Source organism: Mustelus asterias, chromosome 9, assembly GCF_964213995.1.
Source record: "Mustelus asterias chromosome 9, sMusAst1.hap1.1, whole genome shotgun sequence".
NCBI lineage: Eukaryota > Metazoa > Chordata > Chondrichthyes > Carcharhiniformes > Triakidae > Mustelus > Mustelus asterias.
In genome coordinates this window covers 96,424,382-96,449,121 of record NC_135809.1, presented here as the reverse complement: position 1 = coordinate 96,449,121, position 24,740 = coordinate 96,424,382, and the positions used below count along the sequence as shown (strand labels likewise).

The window sequence follows — 24,740 nt, the reverse complement described above, 5'->3', positions numbered from 1 at the left end:
GACCGAGTACTAAGGAAAAGGAATTGATATTTTGACCTCCCTTTGTCAGGTGCCCTGAGGCCACTTACTCTGAATTGAGATAACAGACTGCTATCGTGAATGCTTCTTATTCAGTCAAATGTATTAGAAATATTTGAATTAGACATTTTTAGTTTGGTTTAGTTAGTTAGTTGTCTTACTTTGGAAACAAAGGTTTGTGGCTTCTAGGATGTGTCCCAGGAGTTAAACATGCAGGTTAGCAATCAAATGGCTGCTGGATCTTGGATGCAAAGTGTGATGTGAAAAATGTGCAAGTAACTAGAGCATCTTGAGATGCTTTTTATTCCATTTCGTCAGTTATATTTATTAATTGATACAATATCAACTTTTATTTTCCCAAAGTCATTCACTGGACAACAACAAATACTATACACTCCCTCCTCAGACCTTTGGTAAATTGAAGAAAGAATGACCTCTGTGTCTTTGCAAAGGAAAGTTAAGTCACCATATATCCAGATGACCATAGCTTGCCCTCCCCTTTGAGGGGGAGAGCTGACTGGTGATGATTTAACCTGAGGGTCACCACACCTCAGGTGAGGGATGAGATTGAGAAGGCAGGGCCTTCATGAGTAACCTCAGCCAGTACGGGAATTGAACCCGTGCTGTTAGCATTGCTCTGCATCACTAACCACCTGAACCTGCACTGTTGGCACTGCCCCGAATCACAAACCAGCCAACTGTCTTTGTACACTGAGTGCTGAATATCAGCTTTGGACAGTTAATGGTTTTCAGCTGATTGAAACAGTTGATCATGCTGCCGCTCTTAAAAATATGAATACCAGTGTGATATGGCTTAAGAGCTCATATTTTATTTTTAAGCACGCACATTTTTTGGTTAAAATAAAAACACAGGCCAATACAGAGGTAATGTGCAAATGTCCCCTCTGACACCATAGCGTGATTGAAGCCAGGGCCATGATCACATTGACCGCGAGGTACAAACTCAGGTCCCGTCTACCTTCTGTAAGCAATAACTGGCACATCCAGGGGAAACAGCCAAATAAAAGCAAAACTAAAGGCAAAGGAGTTCATTATTCTGCTTTTTTCACAACCAAACTCCTTTTGAAATTGTGATTTTTGCAGCACCATTAGTTGGCAAACTGCCACTTCACGTAACGTAACCTGAGATTGCATCGAGCTCAAGCTAGTGGAGTGAAGTCCCCTCTCCGTCTCTCCATAATGGCTGACTATAAAGTGTCCATTGCAAACTTTGGGCAGGTTCAAGTTGGTCTCCTGAGACAGACAACAAAAGCATTATAAAAACCTCCCACAATTCAGTACAAATTGACTGTTAACTCTGCGATGGTTGGCATGGGGATTTGCTAAAGTTATGCTGGCATGTGATCTCCTGAAGTAAGAAGCAAAGCTTAGGGCCAAGGAAATTCTACAACTGGCTGAACTACACCTGACCCGCAAATGCTTGATTACGGAACTTGGTTCTTAAGATCAAAACTCATTCAATGCACCCCCAGGTGACTATTTTTAAAAAGAATTACTCTCTTTCTTAAAATAAAATTGAGAAAGTTGAGATGTAAAAGTTTTTGCTTCTAAAAACAAAAGATTTTTAGATTTAGATTAACATGAGTCCAAAAAGCGGAGATTCATTGAAACTCTTGAGTTTCGACCTCCTGGGGCAGTAACTGCACTTGAATACAAAGTTTGAGGCTTGTCCTTTTGCAAAGGAAGGAGATAAGTAGTTCATTGTTCCTGACACATAAATTATCCATACTGGAAGTATTTCCACCCAAGATAACTTAGGCACAGAAAAAACAGAATAACATGTAGTTTGAGACTGTAGGGCAATAGCGCCCTCCAATGCCTGTCTGTAGTGTTTACAGGCTGGACATAGAAACATAGGCCCTGATTTTGATTTTGGGGCGGGCGAGACTTGCAGAACGTCATTCTCCATTGGCCTTGGGCGCGATCGTACAAGCCTTGGTTGGCGTGCCGGTAAAATTCTGGCCATAGAAACTAGAAGCAGGCGTAAGCCATTCGGCCCTTCGAGCCTGCTCCGCCATTCATTTTGATCATGGCTGATCTTCGAATTCAATATCCTGATCCCCCCCGCTTCCTCCCATATCCCATGATCCCTTTAGCCCCAAGAGCTATACCTAATTTCTTCTTGAAATCAGACAACATTTTGGCCTCAACAACATTCTGTGGTAGTAAATTCAACATATTCACCACCCTCTGGATGGATACATTTCTCCTCACCTCAGTCCTAAAAGATTTACCCCTTATCCTTAAACTATGACCCCTAGTTCTCAACTTACCCATCATTGGGAACATTCTTTCTGAATCTACCCTGTCTAACTCTATTAGAATTTTATAAGTTTCTATGAGAGCCCCTCTCACTCTTCTAAACTCCAGTGAATATATTCTGAACCAACTTAGTTTCTCCTCATATGACAGACCTGCCATCCCAGGAATCAGCCTGGTAAACCTTCGCTGTACTCCCGCTAAATCAAGGACATCCTTCCTCAGATAAGGACACCAAAACTGCACTCAATACTCTAGGTGTGGCCTCACCAATACCCTGTACAATTGCAACAAACCATCCTTGTCCCTATACTCAAATCCTCTTGCTATGATGGCCAACGTACCATTTGCCTTCTTTACTGCCTGCTGTACCTCCCACAGTCCAAAAGATGTGCTGGTTACTCCAGCTGTTGGCTGTGCTAATTTCTCCCTTTGTGAACCCAAACAGACGCCGGAGTTTGGCAACTAGGGATTTTCACAGTAACTTCATTGCAGTGTTAATGTAAGCCTAGTGGTGACACTAAACTTTACTATTTATTATTATTAGATTAGCAGCCTGAAAACTGGCTGAAGTTCAAAATCTGGTACCAGGCTTATCTTGGGTTGCAAGTTTCATTAGCTGGAGACTTGAAAGGGATAAATCAAGTTTGAACAATACCATTTACATTGTTTGCCTTCCCTATGACTGACAGAATTTTATATTAAAGTTGTAATAGTGTGGTCAATTATTGAAAATCCAGAAAGTCTGGAAAATGCTTTATTTTTCCAGACTATAAAAAGAGCTGCTTTGTTTCAATCTGGGAGTTGGTTTGGTCATTTAAAACCTCTCCGAGAATGAAGAAGTCCATTTGAAGCTTGCAAGAGATATGAAAAAATAGATTAGTTATGAAGTAATTGAAAATACAGATGACCAAGCAAAGAGGTAAGGAGGGTGGGAAAGAGATATAATGCCTTATATTGTTCCTCGTTTTTTGGAATCACATTAGTGCTGAAACGTCACCAGGAAAGTAACAAATCTCAAATGCAAGTATTATTCTACATAGAGAAGAAAGAATTTGTGCCAGTTAGCAGTTTTGCTGTGTAATTTATAGCAACCTAGTCATACAGGCTATTTTGGCAAAGTAGTTGTTGTATGTGTATCAAAATATAGTTGCAGTGTAGAAAGCCCAGCACTCTGCCACCAACTGGTGTCTCGTGGTTTTGACATGGATCAATGAATTACTTTGTGATATGGCATTCAAAATAATCAGATTGTTCCAAATTATAATCAGAAATGATAATTGTCGCAATTTTTATTTTTCCGATTCATTTACGGGTGTCACTGGTTAGGCCAGCATTTACTGCCCATCCTGCCAGTATGTGGTGCCCATCCCTAATTGCCCCTGAGAAGATGATGGTGAACTGCCTTCTTGAACCATTGCAGTCCAGGTGGTGTAGGTGCACCCACGGTGCTGTTAAGGAGAGAGTTCCAGGATTTTGACCCAGCAACAGTGAAGGAACGGCGGCGATATGTTCCCAGGTCAGGATGGTGAGCGGCCTGGAGGGGAACTTCCAGGTGATGGTGTTCCAATGTGTCTGCTGTCTTGTCCTTCTAGATGGTAGTGGTTGTGGGTTTGTAAGGTGCTGTCTTAGGAGTGTTAAATTGGGCAATGCAATGTAGACTTTGAACTGGATTAATTACATTAGGGAAAAATCTGGATGAATGGAATTTCATGTTGAACAATCCAGTGCAATTCTTCCAAAAGAATACAATACCTTTTCTTTAAAGGTGTAGGGTCCATTTCTGTGTGTGACCCTGGTTGTAAATATTTCAACAGCCTGCGATTGATTTAGTTTGGCCATGATAATAAGCTAATGAATGGAATCTATTTGTATTTCTGCAGGAGATTAAGGTAGGAGATGTGAGGAGCAAAAAGAATATTTGGGAAAACAAAACTGATCCTTCCACCAAATCACATGTCGGAAAGGTGAGTCAACCAGCTAATATCATCTTGGAAGGAAGACTTGTAAACAAAAATCTAAGAAAGCTTAGAATGAGAATAGCCCCTCCAATGTAATATACATATAGGCCGTACATGATGACCTCAACTCTGTACCCATCCTCCACACCCCACTCCGCATCCCTTTCATCCAAGTAGTATGTGGGTCAAACAGATGTATTAATATTTTTATTATCTCTAATGGAAATGCAATCCCAGTCACAACTACAAGAATGGCTGCAGTTTAGATCAATGCAGAAGGATAGAGTTATATAATTTTAACCTGGTACTGAGTTGTTATATGTAAGCTGATCATATTCACATCCAATGATTGATGTATCATGAACAACAGCTCCGGTTACAGCTCCATTACAGCATCCTAGGGATGAACATCTAAAAATTTCAGCGTCTGTCTTTGGCGAGCTGAAGACAAATCTTAATCTAAAGTTACATTTTCTTCAACTGGATTGGCTCTCAAAATATAAAGCTGGACTATTTTGAGATGAGACGTATTTTTGTTTCGACTGTGCAAAGCAAAAATTCTGCCCAGCCCAGTCAACTGATGTGCTTTTCCTTTGGCCCCTGTTTAATTACTGCTTAAAAGTGGGCAGTGAAACTATTTGCTGCGATGGAGAAATAGGTCTGCTCATGAACGTACTTTTAATGGGACTCCTAGACATCCAGTACTCATAAATAATGAATACTGATTTTGTAAAATAAATTTTGAAATAAACTTGCTAACAAACATGAGGGACATTTTGAATGGAAAAATGCAAACCTGGCATTAATTTAGGGTGGTACAGTGGTTAGCACTGCTGCCTCACAGCTCCAGGGTCCCGAGTTCGATTGCTGGCTTGGGTCACTGCCTTTGTGGAGTTTGCACGTTCTCCTCATGCCCACGTGGGTTTCATCTGGGTGCTCCGCTTTCCTCCCACAGTCCAAAGATGTGCAGGTTAGGTTGATTGGCTATGTTAAATTGCCCTTTAGTGTCAGGAGGACTAACAGGGTAAATACTTGAGGTTACCGGGATAGGGGCTGGGAGGGATTGTGGTTGGGGCAGACTTGATGGGCCGAATGGCCTCTTTCTGTCCTGTAGGGATTCTATGATTAATTGAATTTGATTACCCATTATACACAGCAGCAGCTTTTCAGTTTTGCTGACTGCAATAGAATTAAATGTCACGTGCTGTATTTAATGATGACCTGTCCACTACCACTGTTTACGCCTATGACGATTTGTATTGAAAACATTCTGCGATAAAATGTAAGATTGGAAGATAAAATTATTTCCAGTCGAAATGAATAGAGAAAGGAGATTATGGAATGGTGCTCACAGTTTTATATAGTTGCATGCACACGTGAGGTAAATCTTAAATTGAAATAATTCCAGAGCAAACACCTCTGACACATATGCAGGGAGTGACCGATTATAGCCTTAGTGCTTCACCCTGTTTGTGTCCCATAGTGTCAAAAGCCTTGCTCACTTGACTGAAACCAATAGCAACGATACAAACATATGGCATCAGCTTGACAATCCCAGGGTCCACAATTAATGCAACAGTACAGAATTTTTCAATAACAACTTACACTTTAATGCCTTTAACATTTCTACTGCTTGAAATTAGGGCTTTTACAATAAGAGTTATAACTGGACCAAGAAGCTGGTAAAGAAAGGGAGAAAAGAATATGAACACAAAGTTGTAAAAAATATATATAAACACATAAAAGACTAATAACTTCTATAGGTATGTAAGAGGGAAATGATTGGCGAAGAGGAATGGGAGTCCATTACAGGCAGAGTCAGGAGAGTTTATGACGAGGAATAGAGAAATGACAGAGAAGTGAAATGATGACCTTGTGTCTGTCTTCACTGAGGATGTGGTGCAGTAAATCTACTATAATTAGGGATCCAAGAGGCGAGGACGAATAAGGAATTGAAGGAAATTAGTATTAGTAAGAATGTTGTATTAGAGAAACTAATCAGACTGAAGGTTGATAAGTCCCTGGGATCTGATATTCGACATCGCAGAGTGTTGAAAGGGGTAGCTAGGGAGATAGTTGATGTAGTGATGATCATTTTCTAAAATTCTATAGCTTCTGGGATAATTCCTGCAGATTGGAAGGTAACAAATGCTACTCTACTATTTAAGAAGGGAGAGAGAGAGAAAACAGGGAACTATAGAGACCTGTTAGCTTTTTATCAGTAGTAGGGAAATGCTGGAACCTGTTATAAAGAATGTGACAAATGGACACTTAGACAATAATGATCTTATTGGGCATAGTCAGCATAGGCTTATGAATGGGAAATCGTGCTTGACAAACCTGTTGGGAGTTTTTTGAGGATCTTACAAACAAAATTGATAAATGGGATTTTCAAATGCCCCCCCACAGAAAGTTGGTTAGCAAAATTAAAGCACATGTGATAGGCGGTAATATGCTGGCATGGATTAAGGATTGGTTAACAGGCAGAAAACAGAGTAGGAATAAACAGATCATTCTCGCATTGGCAGGCTGTGATGAGTGGTGTACCACAAGGATCAGTACTTGGGCTCAACCTGTTCACAGTATATATCAACAATTTGGATGTGGGTACCAAAGTTCGCAGATAACACAAAGCTAGGTGGGGTGAGGGAATATGTATTGTGAGAAAGGTGTAAAGTGGATTCAAGGGGATTTGGCAGGAGGGCAAGAACATGGCAGATGGAATATAATGTGGAAAGCTGTAGTGTTATCCACTTTGGTAGCAGGAACAGATGTGCAGAGTAGTTCTTAAATAGTGAGAGATTAGAAAATGTAGATGTACAGAAGGACATGGATGTTCTCATCAGTAAGTCACTTTAAGTTACCATGCAGGTTCAGCGAGCAATCAGAAAGACTCATAGTCTTTATTAATTGCAAGAGGATCTGGGTACAAGAGTAGTGTAATCATGATTTTAAAACCAAAAACAAATTTTTAATTAAAAAAAAAATTCTATCTTAAACTAATCATAGTCATGTATTTAGCTATCTGAAGATTTAAAAGTGAAGGGATTAAATGCTTCTAGCTCCTTGCTTTGCTGTGAATATTTCAATGTCATGGGTCCCTTACCTGCCTGCCAACATCACCACTGCACATCCCTTGGACTTCACAGCAGGTTTAAACTGCTGTTGGGAATAGGAAGAACACAACATAGAGTTTGCAGATCTTTGTGGGCAGTTTCCTCAGTGGCGAGTGTCCTCAGCTTCGGCTTTGACTGCTAAATCTGGGCCTACGTTTCTGCGACTGAGCTGTGTTTGCTTTCCGTAACTCTGTCTACAGTAAATAGTCCAAACTAAAATGATCTTGATTTCTGGTTTGTTTTAGAATCATCCCTCTGGCGCAAGGTACAAGTTTGTGATAACCGGCCACGGCAAGTACGAGAAGGTTGCCATTACTGACGATGAGCAGGGTACCAATGCAAATGGTCAATCAAGTGAGTTCCGTCCATTTGTGATGGTGGGAAACAAGTGTGTGATGGCTTTGGGCAGGGTTTTTAAACATGGACTGATCACTTTTGATCAGGCCAAGACACTGAGGTAGTGGCAGTTAGCCTGAGGTAATCTTAATACAGCTGCCTATTTTTTTTAAAATTTAACATTACAAGAGGATATTTTATGGTCTAGAATTGAACCGGTAATTCAGTGCAAGGTATCAGCATGCCAGGAGACTAAAACAATTTGAATTGATGCAGAACGATCAATGGGTGCCCTTCATTTTAAATACTTCAAATATTTTCAGAGCACTTTCTGCTAATCTTAACATTTACATGCCTGTGAATTCCAATTTGTTTGGATAGAGAGCAGCCTAGAGCTGGCAGTAGACCATTGGTTTGCTAGCCAATGTCGCTACACTGGTACTTGTAATATAATAGTCCTGCAGATCCCCTTCAGTGCTCATGAGCACTCTGTTGTCTTCAAGGGTTAGAGTGAAGAGAGTTGGTGGAGTAATGGGCTTCTTTTCCTAAATGACTTTGATGCCATTTGTAAATTTGTCTGGTGTAATGTTTACAATAGTGCTAGTGACACCTTGTGGCCCAACATCAATGTTGCACCAATTGTTATTCAAATTATTTGAAAGGCTGTCCAATTTTGAAGCCTGAAGCCATAAGATTTAGGAGCAGAATTATGCCATTCGACCCATCAAGTCTGCTCCACCATTCAATCATGGCTGATAAGTTTCTCCACCCCATTCTTCTGCCTTTTCCCCGTAACCTTTGATTGTCTTACCAATCAAGACCATAAGACATAAGAGCAGAATTAGGCCACTCGGCCCATCAAGTCTCATCCGCAATCATTCATGGCTGATATTTTCCTCATCTCCATTCTCCTGCCTTTTTCCCATAACTATCCCATTCTGTCTTAAATATACTCAATACTTGGCCTACTGTGACAATGAATTCCATTGATTCACTATCCTCTGGCTGAAGAAATTCCTCCTCATCTCCATTCTAAAGGGTCATCCCTTTATCCTGAGGCTGTGCCCTCAGATCATAGTCTCACCTACTAATGGAAACATCTTCCCATGTCTGCTCTATCCAGGCCTTTAAGTATTCTGTAAGTTTCAATGAGATAACCCCTCATCCTTCTAAACTCCATTGAATCTTTAATCCACTTCAGAGTGTGTGGGAGGTGGGAGTCAGTTAGCTCAATTGGCTGGTTGGCTAGAGAGTGATGCGCAATGATGCCAAAAGTGAGAGTTCAATCCCTGTACTGACTGAGGAAGATCTTTGAGTCTATTGCCTTGCTCGAGCGTGATATCATGGGCATATGCCATCATTGGCAAGTATCAGACAATGAGGACACTACATGGAGAGAGAGAAAGTAATTATTTCTCAGTTCAATTATAATTTGTATAGTTATTAACCAGACATGTCAATGCTAATGCTATTGGTATGATGGGTCAGGTATGTTATGTGGTAATCAACCTTGTGTATAGATCAGTGCTATTTGAAGCATATTTCCCATATAGCCGATTATAACTTGTGTTGGTCAAAGCACCATAAAATATTTTTAGCTGTCATTTTCAGTGACTCCTTCTGCCTTCCAATTACATTGATTAAAATCCATTGCTCCGAAAGATTTAATTTGAAATCAGGGTCATTTTTGAGATGTTAAATAAAAGGTATGTCTCACTGAATGTTATTCTTCAGTTTATTTCTGTGCTGTTCAGAGATCAGTCTTTCAAATCTCTTTTAGTGACTTGTGGCCTCAGTATAAATAATCTAAACAAGTAAACAAACAGCTACCTGTAGTTTTGTCCTCCTGATGGTTCTCCAGTGATCGCTGCTTCAAAGCATGAACATGTGGACATCAAGTGAAGACAAGATCAGAGCCTGGACCCAATTTGAATTTGAGCATGGCTGTGTCTGTATTGTAATGTTGGGGATATTCAAGTCTGGATTGTTTTTTTTTTCTGTTAATAAGGTCATAGGAAACAGGAACAGGAGTAGGCCATTCAGCTCTTCTAGCCTATTCCGCCATTTATTAAGAACATGGCTGATCTAACATTCACTGAGTCACGCCCAACTTTTCAACTTAAGACTTGTCCAAAGATGTGCAGGTTAGGTGGATTGGCCGTGCTAAATTGCCCTTTAGTGTCCCAAGATGTGTAGGTTAGGGGGATTAGTGGGGTAAATATGTGGGATAATGGAGGTAGGGCCTGAATAAGATGCTCTGTCGGAGAGTTGATGCAGACCTGATGGGCCAAATGGCCTCCTTCTGCAATGTAGGAATTCAATGTTCCTCTGCTTTCCTGCATGTTTTCACATGTGGGGAACCTGAACTAATGAAGATGACTGTCCTGTCTGGGGCAAATTTGGCCGAGGTAGCCCCTCCACACAACCAGCCCAAATGTGCTCACTCCACTGGTGAACACTGACTTGAATGTGCGGAATCAGAAAATTGAAACGCAAGTGCTATGGTTTGTAGAATTATATGCCGCGGCAGCTGGTGGAATTTGAATTCAGTTAATAAATCTGCAATATAAAGCTTGGGTAGGTTTTCCCACTGCGGAGGCACCTCGATCGCAATTTACATTCCTTGCTTGTGCCAACAGCGGGGAACCCACAGCGGGAGCAGACGGGTCAATTTCAGCAGGACTAGAAGATCCCGCAGGATCTTCCAGTCCCGCTGAAATCGACCCTTGACGCCCCCTCCCCCCCTGGTTCCCCACAGATGGCACAGGCAAGAAACCCCCCCCCCCCCCCCCGGTTCCCCACAGATGGCACAGGCATGAAATGTAAATTGCCAGTGAGGTGCCTCTGCGGTGGGAAAACCTACTCAAGCTGGGGAATTCCGCCCCTAGTCTCAGTAAGGATGACCATGAAACTATCATCGATTACCATAAAACCCATCTTGTTCACTAATGTCCTTTGGGGAAGTAAATTTGCCATCAACCGCCAACTACAGCAATGCGGTTGACTCTTAACTGCTCTCTGAAATGGTCTAGCAAGCCACTCAGTTCAAGGGCAATGAGGATGGGCAACAAATGCTGGCCTTGCCAGTGTACCCACATCCCTTTAAAAATGCCCCACTATTAGTCTGGTGTCTTGGCATGAATAAATCCAAACTGATGGGATGAAAGAGTCCTCTCTGTGGGTCGTAGGAATTGTACATGAAATGTGGGAGAATGGAAATATCACACTCGTGTAGATTGGGTTCAAAGTACCCTGGGTCCTCTTCACATCTCTCCTCTCTTTCATAAGTCTCTTGCAAACTTAACTTCATCAATCATGCATTTGATCATCTCCCTTCAATTACTTCACTGGATGGTGGCATTGTGGTAATGGACTAGTACCCAGAGAGCCAGGTTAATGCTCTGGAGCTATCCCACCTGGCAATTGGTGGAATTTAAATTCAGTCTCGAATTGAAAGTTTTATTACTGAGACTATCATTAATTCTGGATCACTAATGTCTATCAAGGAAGAAAATCTGCTGTCCTTACCTGGTCTGGCCAACATGAGACTCCAGAACCACACCCACATGGTTGTCTCGTAAATGCTCTCAAAGGCAATTGGGGATGGCTATAAATGTTGGAATTGTAAACCCCACATCCCCATGAAAAAATATTAAAAACATAACACTTACAGAATCTACAAAATCATTGAATGCCAGGTTTTCCCTGCTCTGGAGTCGCAACCTGAAGGTTGGGAGGAACCATTGCACAGCACTGAATTCCTGACATTACCAAGTACAAACATTGAATTTTCACAACTCCCCATAACCTGCTGCGGGGCATTTCAAGTTTTCACAGTTCTGGCCATAAAAAAAAGTGCGTGCATTTGGAAATGGATTGAAAGGTCCCTTTGAATTTTGTATTCGTGTCCTGCTATAACTTTCCTGTTTTCATTGTCGTAACCATCGGTATTTTGTCTTTGGGACCATAGCCATAAAAGAGAATTTGATTGAAAAAGGGGAGAAGGGAGGGGTGTTTTAATTTGAATAAGTACAACAACTTGCATTAAAAAGAACAACTAAAATGTAGAAAAGTGCTCCATAGAAACATGAAGAAAACACTGGGAAAAAGCCATGGAGATCTGCAATGTTTGACTCATTAGGATAGTGGATCCTGTGGAGTTAACACTGAATGCCTTTGATACCTTTCCTGCTTCTGGCTGGCAACTCCTGTTAAAGCTCAGTTGCAGCTAGGAATTGAGCCCCAAGTAGTTTGAAGTCTTTCCTTTTGTCTGAGGTGCAGAATTAATAAGAGTACTGACTCCTAATTCACATCTGGATAATTTCAAATAAAGCTTTATTTACATTACATCCACAAATTAAAATAATTGAGCAGAAGCTAGTTCATTTTGTTATAATTTTAATAATTAGAATAAAAACTCAACTAAATATTTTACAGTGCCAGAAAAATAAAATAGTCTGATACAACGTTGTAGTCAAGTTCTCTCTTGATGTATTTCTCATTCTGGATTGTCATTGAATGTCTCTGTGTTGAAATATCTGTCACTCTGACATTCTCGACAGTCGAGTTCCAAGTAACAGGTTTCCTTCCAGTGTTCAGTTATCTGCTTCTCCTCCTGACTAAGGATGTTTGAAAATCTGTTATATTGATGAGTAACTTTACGGTTTTCAGTTAATTTCACCACAGGGAACCACAGAAAAAAATATTACTTCAGAATATCAGGGATAGCTCAGTGAGTAGCACTGCTGCCTCACAGCACCTGGGAACTGAGTTCAATTCCGGCCTCCGGTGACTGTGTGGAGTTTGCACGTTCTCCCAGTGTCTGTTTGGATTTCCTCCAAGTGTTCTGGTTTCCTCCCATAGTCCAAAGATGCACAGGTTAGGTGGATTGGCCATGCTAAATTGCCCCTTTGTTTCAGAGGGATTAACAGGGTAAATACATTGGGTTACGGGGATAGGGCATGGATGGGATTGTTGTCACTGCAGGTCCAATAGGCCGAATGGCCTCCTTCTGCACTGTAGGGATTCTATGATTCTATTATATCTTGATCTGCTTAACAATGAACCACGTTTATAGCCTTATTTCTTTAACAAACGTGGAGCAAGTTTGTTAATGGAAACTTCCCCCTTATCTCAGTTTGCTTTGCAGGCCTTTTTGATATAGAGGGGAGATATTTTCTGGTAACAATGAGTGAGATTTACACACTACAACAACTTCAGATCTCATCCAAAACTCAGGATGACTGTCCAGACAGCTTCAGTTGACCCATCAACCAGACCACTATTTCTGTTCAAATTTTCTTTTAAAAAAAGCCCATCAAAATGATAGCCATGAACAATCAGATAATCTCCTATTGCAGTGCCAATAGATCAAATGACGAGGTAGGTCTACTCCGTTCAGCTGTTGGTCAACAGTCGGAAATGATCTCTTGACAGAGTTTCTTTCTCCTTTTTGGAGTTTTCAGTTATTGCTGGTAAAATCTCACGCAGCCCTGCAGAGATTTTATTTTTGTTGATCTGCAGTTAGCTTGAAGCTCATTTTGTGCACATTCTAGGACAAAACCATTGGACTCCAAATGCCTCTAATTAACCTCTGGCATGCATCTTTTCATAAGTTAACAGAGCAAAATTACAAGAAAATAATTTCCACATTGTAACAAAAATAAAGCAATGCATGTGAAAAGAATTACCTCAGAACATTTGTCCCGGAGACCATGCAGAATAATGGTTACCTGAGTGTTCACGACAGTTTTAACACAGCTCCTACAAATGGTTGCACCCCAACCATGGGCCTTCCTCCAGAGAAAACATATTCTTAGTCCACATTTGAAGCCAACCCCCCAACCTAAAACAGTTTGTTGTTTCTTTTGTGTAACTTGAAATGACTGTGGAGACGTTTTAGATGGTTTACACGTCCCAGACTCTGTGGCAGCACATAGAAGATAAGGTGTGGGTTCACTGCTTGACTAGAATTGCTTGTGCATGTATCAGGCACTAGGCAGTCTGAAAGATGGACCTCCATATGATTATATCATTCCCTCAGTTAGACTTCATTGGCTGCAAAGTATAGAATCATACTGTGCAGAAGGAGGCCATTCGGCCCGTCAGGTCTGCCCCGGCCACAAACCCACCCAGGCCCTATCCCCATAACCCCTTGCATTTTCCCTAGCTCGTCTCCCTGACACTAAGGGGCAATTTAGCAGGGCCAATCTACCTAACCCGCACATCTTTGAGCTGTGGGAGGAAACTGGAACACCCGGCGGAAACCCACACAGACACGGGGAGAATTTGCAAACTCCACACAGACCAGTTACCCAAGCCGGGAGTCGAACCCGGGTCCCTAGTGCTGTGAGGCAGCAGTGCTAACCACTGTGTCACCCTGAGTGTTTGGGATGTCCTCAGGTTGTGTGCTGAGGTTGTGTAAACTGAATTATAAACGTAAGTCTTTCAAGGCCCTGCAGTCGTCGCTGGGTTTTACCATGCATCTGCCCTTGTTGTACTTGTCTCGAGGTGCATTCTCTTATTTTACCCCTAAATAAAAAAAACTAACTCGAGCAAATTATCGGCTGTATATTAATAGAGGGCATTTAAATGTTTTCTATGTAAAATAATGAACCCCTGAAAGTGCTTTTCGCACCAGAATCTGATCAAGAGATTGCAGTGATTGATGAGTTTAGATTTGTGAATACTTGGGTTTGATTTACAGGCTGTAATCTAATTACGCAGTTTGTGTGGATCGTGACATAACGATCCCTGAGTGTAAGTTACAGATTGGAATCTAATTGGATGGTTTAGATGTTATTCTAAAATCTGAAAACTTAATTTGTAACTGCTGTCAGGCGTTTTCATGGGGTCAAGTAAGAGGAAGACACACCAGAAGAGTTTTACACTGTGCACCATTAGAATTGGAAAATGAGGCACTCAACAGTTGAAATATTTTTCTAAATCCCCCACCGCTTGGAAACCTGATGCCCACTTAATACAAATTTTGGGCAAGCCCATAAAGGGCAGCCAGCAATCCCACCTGAACCAGGTAAAGGTCTATTTTTACCAGGCACCACCAAAATACTGTTGCTGGCTGCTCAGTGGGCTCTGCTATTTGTTACCATGCACCCAGAATAGTGTTCATATATAATTGTTAAATAAAGTGCCTGTTGTGTGGGTGGAGTAGCTTTATAATGGAAGATTCCTATGATAGGTTAGTACAAGGGGGTAGATATTGACACTTCACCTCTGTGACCCGAGTTCAAATCTAGCCTTGAATTCTCGGAGATATGTGTTCTCTGAAGTCCACAAACTACCTACTAGCCAGCAAAAAGTAAGGGGTGCCAAGAATTAATGACCCAAAACCCAAAGTCAGTACCACACTTAATACTGTGCTCAAAACTCCAATTGCAGGAATAGACAGCTATTTGTATGCACAACAAGCATCTGTTAGATTCATTTGAGTTTTCAAGTCAGAGCAAGGGGTCTGCTGTTTGCATATTTAGAATTGACTGTATTCAATGGTAGCAAATCCTATACAACATCATGCAGCACCAATGTGGAATTTGATGATGAAAGATCTATTTAAAGTGCTATTTAGTTCTTTTAGGTAGCCTCTTATGGGATTGACGGCGTACTTTCCAAAGCTTCCTAAAAGACTTGAGTTTAATTTATTTTTTCAAACAACCTGCGAATGAATTATTGTTAGTCTGGTTCTAGTCACTTTCTAATTAATGAATATTGCACACTGAATGAATTGAAGGAGGAAGTGGCAACTCATGAACTCCAATGTTGTGCCCCTAGAATGAAATAGGTTTGCAAGGGAGAGAGTTGAACTAAAGCAAATGGAAATAAAATTCAATGTTTAGCATGCAATACATAGCATGATATTTTATCAGATCTCTAGCTATACCTCAGTATGGAAGCAAGGATTAGGGTGGCACAGTGGTTAGTGCTGCTGCCTCACAGCGCCAGGGACCTGGGTTCAATTCTGGCCTTGGGTCACTGTCTGTGTGGAGTTTGCACATTCTCCCTGTGTCAGTGTGGGTTTCCTCCGGGTGCTCCGGTTTCCTCCCACAATCCAAAGATGTGCGGGCTAGGTTAATTGGCCATGCTAAATTGCCCCTAAATGTCCCAAGATGTGTAGGTTGAGAGGGATTAGCAGGGTAAATACATAGGGTTACGGGGATGGGGGCTGGGTGAAATTGTTGCAGGCTCGATGGGCTGAATGGCCTCTTTCTGCACTGTAGGGATTCTATGATTTGATATTGAAATTCATGTAACCATTTATTCCACTGCAAAGCTAACCTGAAAAATAACACGTAAATTGAGGGGCTTGCATAGTAACACTGTGTGTCCACTCCTTAAATATAAAAGCGAGGTGAAAAATATTATTTTCTTCTTGGGTAAATTTAATGTGAGTAACACAGTTTTGATTTAAGGAATCTAGGATCCCAGAGTGCACACTCTGTACTCTTCCATCTATAATTTTCCATCTATACTTAACAGAGGCATCATCAACCTGGGCTGGACAGTGTTTCCATCTTTAACACAGTCCTTCTTGGAATGGTCTCACTGAGCAATTAGCTGGCTTCTCAGTTGTGTCCCTCACCTATTGTTCAAGCTAAAGCAAATGTTGAAAGCAAGTGATCCTGAGCAGAGGAACAAGAGAGGAACTGGGTTGACAGAGATGGGTGATACAAAAATTAGGACAGTTTTGAAAGCCATTTTTTTTCTCAGAATAAGCCCAATGGTCGACCAGTTTTGCTTTTGCCCCAAGGAAGTTGGTAGTATGGATGGATTTGTAATGATATCACTGCTGATCAAAATACACTGGATTCAGAATTTCTCTTTGTTTCCTGTAGGGATATCTTAAATGAATTAAATGAATTTAAATGAATGGATACTTTTCTGGTTGGCAGATGGTAACTAGTGGCATGCCGCAGGGATCGGTACTGGGGCCTCAACTATTTACCATTTATATAGACGATCTGGAGGAGGGGACTGAGTGTCGGGTAACAAAGTTTGCAGACGACACAAAGATAAGTGGAAAAGTGAATCGTGTGGAGGGCGGAGAAGGTCTGCAGAAAGATTTGGACAGGCTGAGTGAGTGGGCGAGGATCTGGCAGATGGAGTATAACGTTGACAAATGCGAGGTTATTCACTTTGGAGGAAATAATAGCAAATTTGATTATTTTCTAAATGGAAAAAAATTACAACATGCTACTGTGCAAAGGGACCTGGGGGTCCTTGTGCATGAGATGCAAAAACCCAGTCTGCAGGTGCAACAGGTGATCAAGAAGGCAAATGGGATGTTGGCCTATATCGCAAGGGGGATAGAATATAAAAGCAGAGATGTCTTGCTGCATTGGTGAGGCCGCAGCTGGAATACTGTGTGCAGTATTGGTCTCCTTATTTGCGGAAGGATATATTGGCCTTGGAGGGAATGCAGAGAAGGTTCACCAGGTTAATACCAGAGATAAGGGGTGTTGATTATGAGGAGAGACTGAGCAGATTGGATTTGTACTTGTTGGAATTTAGAAGGCTGAGGGGGGATCTTATAGAGACCTATAAGATAATGAAGGGTCTCGATAGGGTAGAGGTGGAGAGATTCTTTCCACTTAGAAAGGAAGCTAGAACTAGAGGGCACAGCCTCAAAATAAAGGGGGGTCAGTTTAGGACAGAGTTGAGGAGGAACTTCTTCTCTCAGAGGGTGGTGAATCTCTGGAATTCTCTGCCCACTGAAGTGGTGGAGGCTACCTCGTTGAATATGTTTAAATCACGGATAGATGGATTCTTGATCGGTAAGGGAATTAGGGGTTATAGGGATCAGGCGGATAAGTGGAACTGATCCACTTCAGATCAGCCATGATCTTATTGAATGGCGGTGCAAGCTCGAGGGGCTAGATGGCCTACTCCTGCTCCTATTTCTTATGTTCTTATTGTGTGTATCTTTATTTTCTAACAATGCTCAATGTTTCATCAGGAACACCATATAGTAATCTTCTTCACAAAGAAGTTTATGAAGTTGCTATATTTGTGGTGATCAGAGCAATTATTACTTAATGTTAGTTACCAGTTCCACTAAATGACCCAAGTAACTAAAAAAAAATAGAAAAAATACAGATGGCTTCCATTGGCTTATATCAACTACTCACACTTAGATGAGTGCTGGGAATCTGGGTGGAAACAGTAAGCACTGGAAGTAAACAACAGGGCAGTCAGCATTTTAAGAAATGATAGCTTAGCTGATCAAATAGTTCTTATTTCTAATGGAAATGCTCGATATAAAATATTAATCTATTTTCTGCCCTTTATGTCTTCCCTATGCAGTATCAATGTAGTAATATTACGTTATCAAAGGTTCCCATATAATTCAGATGTCAGTGGTGATTTTAACTTTTGGAGGTAGTATATAATGGAAAATATTGGATTGATTATGGGGCAGCCAATCTAATCTTTACTCATAATTAAAATTTCTCCAGTCCTGGCAACATCCTTCTAAATTACCTTTGTACTCTCTCCAGTAATCAGGAGATGCCTATAATGGTCAACTGATCCCATATTGCCTATTTTACACTGTCACTGAACACTAATTAGGCCACAGCCACAATATTTTTTTATTCTTTGATTCCCAGGATGTGGGCATCACTGGCTAGGCCAGCATTTATTGCCCATCCCTAATTGTTCTTGAGAAGCTGCCTTCTTGAACTGCTGCAGTCCTTGTGGTGTCGGTACAGTTACAGTGCTGTTCGGAAGGGAGTTCCAAGAATTTGACCCAGTAACAGTGAAGGAATGGTGATATATTTCCAAGTTAGGTTACTGGCTGTGCATTGTTTGGGTCACTGCATTACAGGTAGGCTGCAATTGCACTCGAGAAGGTGTGGAGATAATGTCCAAGAATGTTACCAGGATTGGAGAAGTTTTATTATGGTGTGGAGATGCTGGTGTTGGACTGGGGTGAGCACACAAGTTAAAGTACAACAGGTTTATTTGGAATCACAACCCTTCAGAGCGCTGCTCCTTCCAACCATTATCTTGCAAATGTGTCTTTCTCTATACATGCCGTGTTTGTGAAACCTACCTCTCCGCTCACCTGATGAAGGAGCAGCGCTCCGAAAGCTCATGATTCCAAGTAAAACTGTTGGACTTTAACCTGGTGTTGTGAGACGTTTTATAATGGAGAAAGATTGGATAGGCTGCACTATAGGAATCGTTTAAGGAAAAAGAATGAGGCAGTATGAGTTTCCACATGCTGATGATTTAAGCACAGTCAGAACCATGCAATTCTGCTTAGCACAAAGTTAGGAAACCTGGAATTTGCCAACTTTCTCATTTCTCCAATAATTTATTTTAAATATATTTATGTTGTGCTCATAGATGCAGAGTCATGTGATATGGCATGAAACCATCAGCTTCCAAAATAATTTTTGAGCAACTTCAGCGAGACATCATAAAACCTAACACAACCCTGGAATAATGAATCCTAGAAATGGCACAGAAGGAGGCCATTTGGCCCATTGTGTGCATGCTAAGAGATGTTATTTCCTCCCTAAGTCTCTAGCTCTGTTTCCTCTGTTAAGATGCTCCTTAAAACCTACCTCTTTGACCATGGTCATCTGCCCTAATGCCCCCTTAAGCAGCACAGTATCAATTTATTTTTTTGACAACACCCATGTGACTTGTCTTGGGACATTTTGCTACATTAAAGCTGCTATAGAAATGCATATTGTGGTTGATATTCATAGAATCCTAGAAATGTACAACACAGAGGGTTGGTCAGCCCATCATGTCAGTGTCCAAACATAGAAGAGCCATCCAACCTGACCCTGCTTTCCAGTTCTTGGTCCATAACCTTGTAGGTTATAGCAGTTCAACTGCATGTCCCAGTCTTTTTAAATGTGATTGAGGGTTTTTGCTTTTGCAACCCTTTCTGGCCGTGAGTTCCATACCCCTACCAAGCTGCTGGGGAAAGCAATTCTCCGCGATGCCCCTCTAATCCCTCTACCAAGGACTTTGATCATTGACCTTTCTATTAAGGGAAATATGTCTTTCCTATCCATTCTATTTAGCCCCTCACATACTATTATACATCTCAATTAAATCTCACCTCAGCCACCACTGTGCCAAAGAGAACAACGCTTCTCTTTTCTCTGAGCTAAAGTTTTCCAATCCTGGCAACATCCTCGTAAACCATCTCCATAGCCTCTCTAGTGCAGTCAACAGTCTTGCAGTGTTGTGGCCATACTTGTACACAGTACTTTAGCTGTGACCTAACTACGGTTTTGTACCATTCTAGCATTACCTCCCTGCATCTCACTTATTCTACATCTCATCTAATAGAGGAAAGTTTCCCTTCTTAACCACTTACTTTCTGCTGCTACTTTCAGGGAACTGTGCACATGCATACTAAGGTCCCTTTATACTTGGTATTGAGATGTCATATCTGGCCATATCGGAGATCAATTCTTGGTTGAACTATAGAATCTCATTGGTACAGAACTGTGCAATTCAATTGATATTGAACTGTGACCATTTAGTGCCGTATTTAATTGAAGAAAGATGAAAAATATTACATTAAAAGAAATTTGAAGCTGTAATGGGGTGTTTTTTTGAAAAATCCTCGATTGATGCGGTTAGAAGTACTAATACTGAACTGAGATGCCCCTGTGCAATCTGGCACATACTGTAGACATCTCTAATGGCCATCCTTGGCAAAAGCCTCTTGTGCCAAGGAATGTTCATCATGTTAATGTCTTGCTTTTAATGTCCTTCTTTTGGGCGGAATTTTCCCATCCGGCTCACCACGGGAATCGTAGTGGACGGGACACTGATCATGCAAAGGACGGTTGATCTCAGGCGGGAATTTTCGGTCTTGGGACGAACGTGCAGGAAAATCTCGCCCTTTAAGTCAACTTTGAATCTTCATGCTATGGCTTACCTTGTCTTTTTCAGTTAATCAAATTACCAGTCTTTTAATTAATCTTCTTTTAAGCAATCAGAATACATCACATACCAATTAAACCACTAATTCATGATACACCGATTAATAGATTATAGCAAGCTAAACATTAGTTCACAAAAGCAGAACCTGTTTGAAATTACAGTTTATTACATTCTGTAACACTATTGTATGCATAAGAGTTTAAAATAATAAAAAACTATTCAGTATTGGCAGTATAGATACTACTCTATATGTGTATTTCTTGTTCTTCCAACAGTGCAAAGACTATTGGGTGTCTGTTGCTTACTTTGTTTTGCTGGCTGTACGTTCAACTTATTTCTTTTTGTTTTATTTGCCAGCCTTGAGCAGTCCGATTGAAATCCTTAAGTTCTTCATCATCAATAGCTTTGCGATGTAGCCCTGATTCAATCAGTGTGTTACTAATCTTCTTCAGGGGCCTTTCAGCCGCTTCTTTTAATTTCCTAGCATCAAATCGAGGTCTAAAGAGCAGAAGGGGCAGGCGGCTAATGAATGCTGAAGTTGCCTGCTGCGTTTGCTTGGAGCTGTCTACGTTTGACTCCTGTTCACTTTCCGCCTTCCCTTTAGCAGCAAACATTTGAAATAGCACAGCATCCCACATCTTATTAGCTCGTGATCCTTTTGCCTTTTGCGACCCTGGTTTCCTATCCTGTGTTTTGTCTTCATCCTGTTCTTGTGATTCTGACTGTGATTGCTCTGGCTCTGGCTCTGGGAACTTTGGTGGCTCCTCTTCCACTACCATGTGCTTCTTGAGACGAGTCCAACCACTGGTCTTGATTCGAAGAGGCTTAGCTTTCTCCATGGGCTTCAGCTGCTGTTCTTCTTTGGGAAATGACTTGGCCCTTTCTTGGTTAGCTGGCTCAACAACTGCGTCAGATGGTCTGGATTCAGATTCTGCTTTGTTATTCAGTATGCTGGTCACCTGTGTATGATGGATTTCTATTTTAATAGTACCACTGCCAACTATGAGAGCATCATTTTCAAGAGTACTGTCAACCTTTTTGGCAAGAGTTTCTTGAGGCACCTCATTTCTGAGAGTCTTTGCTCCTGATGGGTCATAGATGGGGGTCTTAGCCCTTGGAGCTTCGTAGGTGGGGGTCTTTGCCCTTGGGGCTTCGTAAGTGGGAGTCTTTGCCCTTGGGGCTTCGTAGGTGGGAGTCTTTGCCCTTGGGGCTTCGTAGGTGGGAGTCTTTGTTCTTGGGGCTTCATAGGTGGGGGTCTTTGCCCTTGGGGCTTCGTAGGTGGGGGTCTTTGCCCTTGGGGCTTCATAGGTTGGGGTCTTTGCCCTTGGGGCTTCATAGGTGGGGGTCTTTGCCCTTGGGGCTTCATAGGTTGGGGTCTTTGCCCTTGGGGCTTCATAGGTGGGGGTCTTTGGCCTTGGGGCTTCGTAGGTGGGAGTCTTTGTCCTTGGGGCTTCGTAGGTGGGAGTCTTTGTCCTTGGGGGTTCGTAGGTGGGAGTCTTTGTCCTTGGGGGTTCATAGGTGGGGGTCTTTGCCCTTAGAGCATCATAGGTGGGTGTCTTTGCCCTTGGGGCTTCATAGGTGGATCCCTTTGCCCATGGAGCTTCATAGGAAGGGGTCTTTGCCCATGGGGTTTCGTAGGTGGGGGCCTGTGGTCTTGGAGTGTTGGGAAAGGTTTCCGGATAAGGTTCGTTGTTAGGTGTCATTGCTCTGTAAGTTTCAAACACAGGAACTGCAGCACTAGTCACATCAGTACTGGGGCCATTGACACCAAAAATGTTAGCAATATTAACTTCAGGAACATGAGCTTTAAATATAACCGATTCAACTGTGGAAACGTTTGCTAAGGGGACCTCTGTGCCAGGCCATGATCTTTGTGTGTAAAAACTTGGAGAAGACTGTAGTGGTATTGTAAATTTGGGCAAGTTTTTGCTAGCTGGTTGAATATTTGGAATGGAGAATGTCTTTTCAGGAACAATGGGCTGTGGCAGTTTTCTGATTGCTTGGTTCTGTTGTTCAGCTGGTGACTCTGGGGTATTGATTTTAATTTTCGGGAGAATCTCGATTTTGCCCTTGTAGAACGATTTCTGTGATGGGTACGGACTTGCGACGTGTGCACGGGCTATTATTGCAGGACTTTGTCTATAAGATGGCAGAGTTAATCCTGATATTTTGTAAGATTGAAGGGATCGTGGAGATCGAGAACGATGCTCACTGTGTTCTAGATCAGCACCAGCTTCACTAACAGGAGACAGACTAGAACGGAAAGGTTTAGATAAGTAAGAGTGGGACTTATCTGATGTATCCACAGGCTGTAAATATGTTTGTGCAGCTTTCCGCTTCGCAGCCCTCTTCAAGATTTTTTGTAACTTGATATTGTCCTTGTCTGGCTTTGGTGCCAGAGGTGGTGGTGGCTTTGGGCTGGGCGGTGCATAGTGACTGGTAGCTGGTAGAGTTGTTACAGCCATTAACATTTTAATTCCCTGAAATGAAATGAAATGAAAATTTCAATTCCATTGGTGGTTTTATTTTTCGAAGCAAACCCGTTAAGCATTATTGTCAGCTCAATAATGGCCAAGTTTATTAATCCAGAAACTCAGTTGATGTTCCAGGGACCCGGGTTCGAGTCCCGCCATGGCAGATGGTGGTGTTTGAATTCAATAAAAACATCTGGAATTAAGAATCTACTGATGACCATGAAGCCATTGTCAATTGTCAGAAAAACCCATCTAGTTCACGAATGTTCTTTAGGGAAGGAAGTCTGCCGTCCTTACCCGGTCTGGCCTACGTGTGACTCCAGAGCCACAGCAATGTGGTTGACTCTCAATTGTCCTCCAAGAGCAACTAGGGATGGGCAATAAATGCTGGCTTGCCAGCGACGCCCATGTTCCACGAATGAATAAACAAAACTTCTTAGCAATGGAGCCCGATTTCAGGATGGGTCCTTTCTGATGACCTAATTGAATCACAGAACCAACTTGATGGTAGAATGCACAACTCCTCTTCCTATATTCCTGAGTTTAGTTACTTCAGAGAGGTTTACATCTTTTCTTTCAACATGAAACTTTACCAATTCAAATGCTAATCCTATCAATCATTCATTTCCACTAATCTTGTGTAGATTATGAATCTGTTCTCAGCCAAGGTCCAGTGTGCCCTGTCTTATATTGTCCAAGGAAGTGAAAGGGGTAGATCTGATAGTTATCCCCAAATGACTTAACATCATGATTAACCATGATTGTGGAATAGTCCACATATTGATTATCCTCTTGTCTTGGCTAATAAAGACAATATTTCATTATAAGACTATTGTAAAAGGTACAGCACAATGGAAAGATACCAAGGCGGTGGGATTAATTTTGGATTGTTCTGAAAAGAACCAGGCAGGGACTATTGGGCTAAATGGTGTCATTTTTGCACTACAAACTTCATTGATTCCACTTCCATGTTTGCTACTGGACACATTTTCACAGCAGAACTGATCGTTTATGTCTCCCAATAATTGAGCTTCTGGGCTGAAGGGACAATGGTAGTGATGGTACGAGGTGGTGGGAACAGCATAATTTTAAAATCCTTTTAGAGGACGGAAATAGCCCTTGATCGATGTATGAAGCAATAGGAGGGAAAACTTGAGCATGAATACCTTCTGAAGAAGAAGAGGTTTTAAATGATGCAGTTGCTTAATTTAACCGGAGTCGGCCTAGTTGCAATGTATGGCGGTTGACAGTTGTTGAACAGATTTTCGGACATAGTAACTGTCTGTTGATTTAATTTGCTCCACGGGCCTTATGTATGTAAGGTGAGCTGCGAGCAGGAAGGATCATTACTTCTAACCTTATAATAATTTAGAGGGCTAGTTCTTCACAGAATGCAAAGTCAGCAATTCTTTTCCCCTCCACGTACCCCTCCCCAGAGTTCAACCAGAATCAGATACAGTTACACCATGTTCGCCAGAAAAGCAGCACAGGCTGCAAGTCAGCAACCTTCAATATTACTAACACGAACAGATAGAAGCTGCGTCTTTATCGATCAGTTGTGCAGTGACAGGCTTCTTCATGGCAATTCACTAATTACTGATTAGGTCTCAGCTGGAGTGTTATGT

General features: G+C 41.7%; 2 protein-coding genes across 4 annotated transcripts in view; one reads left to right on the top strand and one right to left on the bottom strand.

The window, feature by feature from the left end:
* The window catches only part of lsp1a (lymphocyte specific protein 1 a), a 343,993-nt gene that overhangs the window by 312,104 nt on the left and 7,149 nt on the right, over positions 1 to 24,740 (top strand). For both annotated transcript variants that reach the window (XM_078220601.1, XM_078220602.1), the window contains exons 12-13: positions 4,182 to 4,265; positions 7,621 to 7,729. In XM_078220601.1, the coding sequence (XP_078076727.1) occupies positions 4,182 to 4,265; positions 7,621 to 7,729 (193 nt within the window). The remainder of the gene's footprint in view (positions 1 to 4,181; positions 4,266 to 7,620; positions 7,730 to 24,740) is intronic.
* Positions 20,787 to 24,740, bottom strand: part of prr33 (proline rich 33) — a 45,860-nt gene continuing 41,906 nt past the window's right edge. For both annotated transcript variants that reach the window (XM_078220600.1, XM_078220599.1), the window contains one exon: positions 20,787 to 23,121. In XM_078220600.1, coding sequence (XP_078076726.1) covers positions 20,968 to 23,121 — 2,154 coding nt within the window. In that variant the 3' untranslated portion in view covers positions 20,787 to 20,967. The remainder of the gene's footprint in view (positions 23,122 to 24,740) is intronic.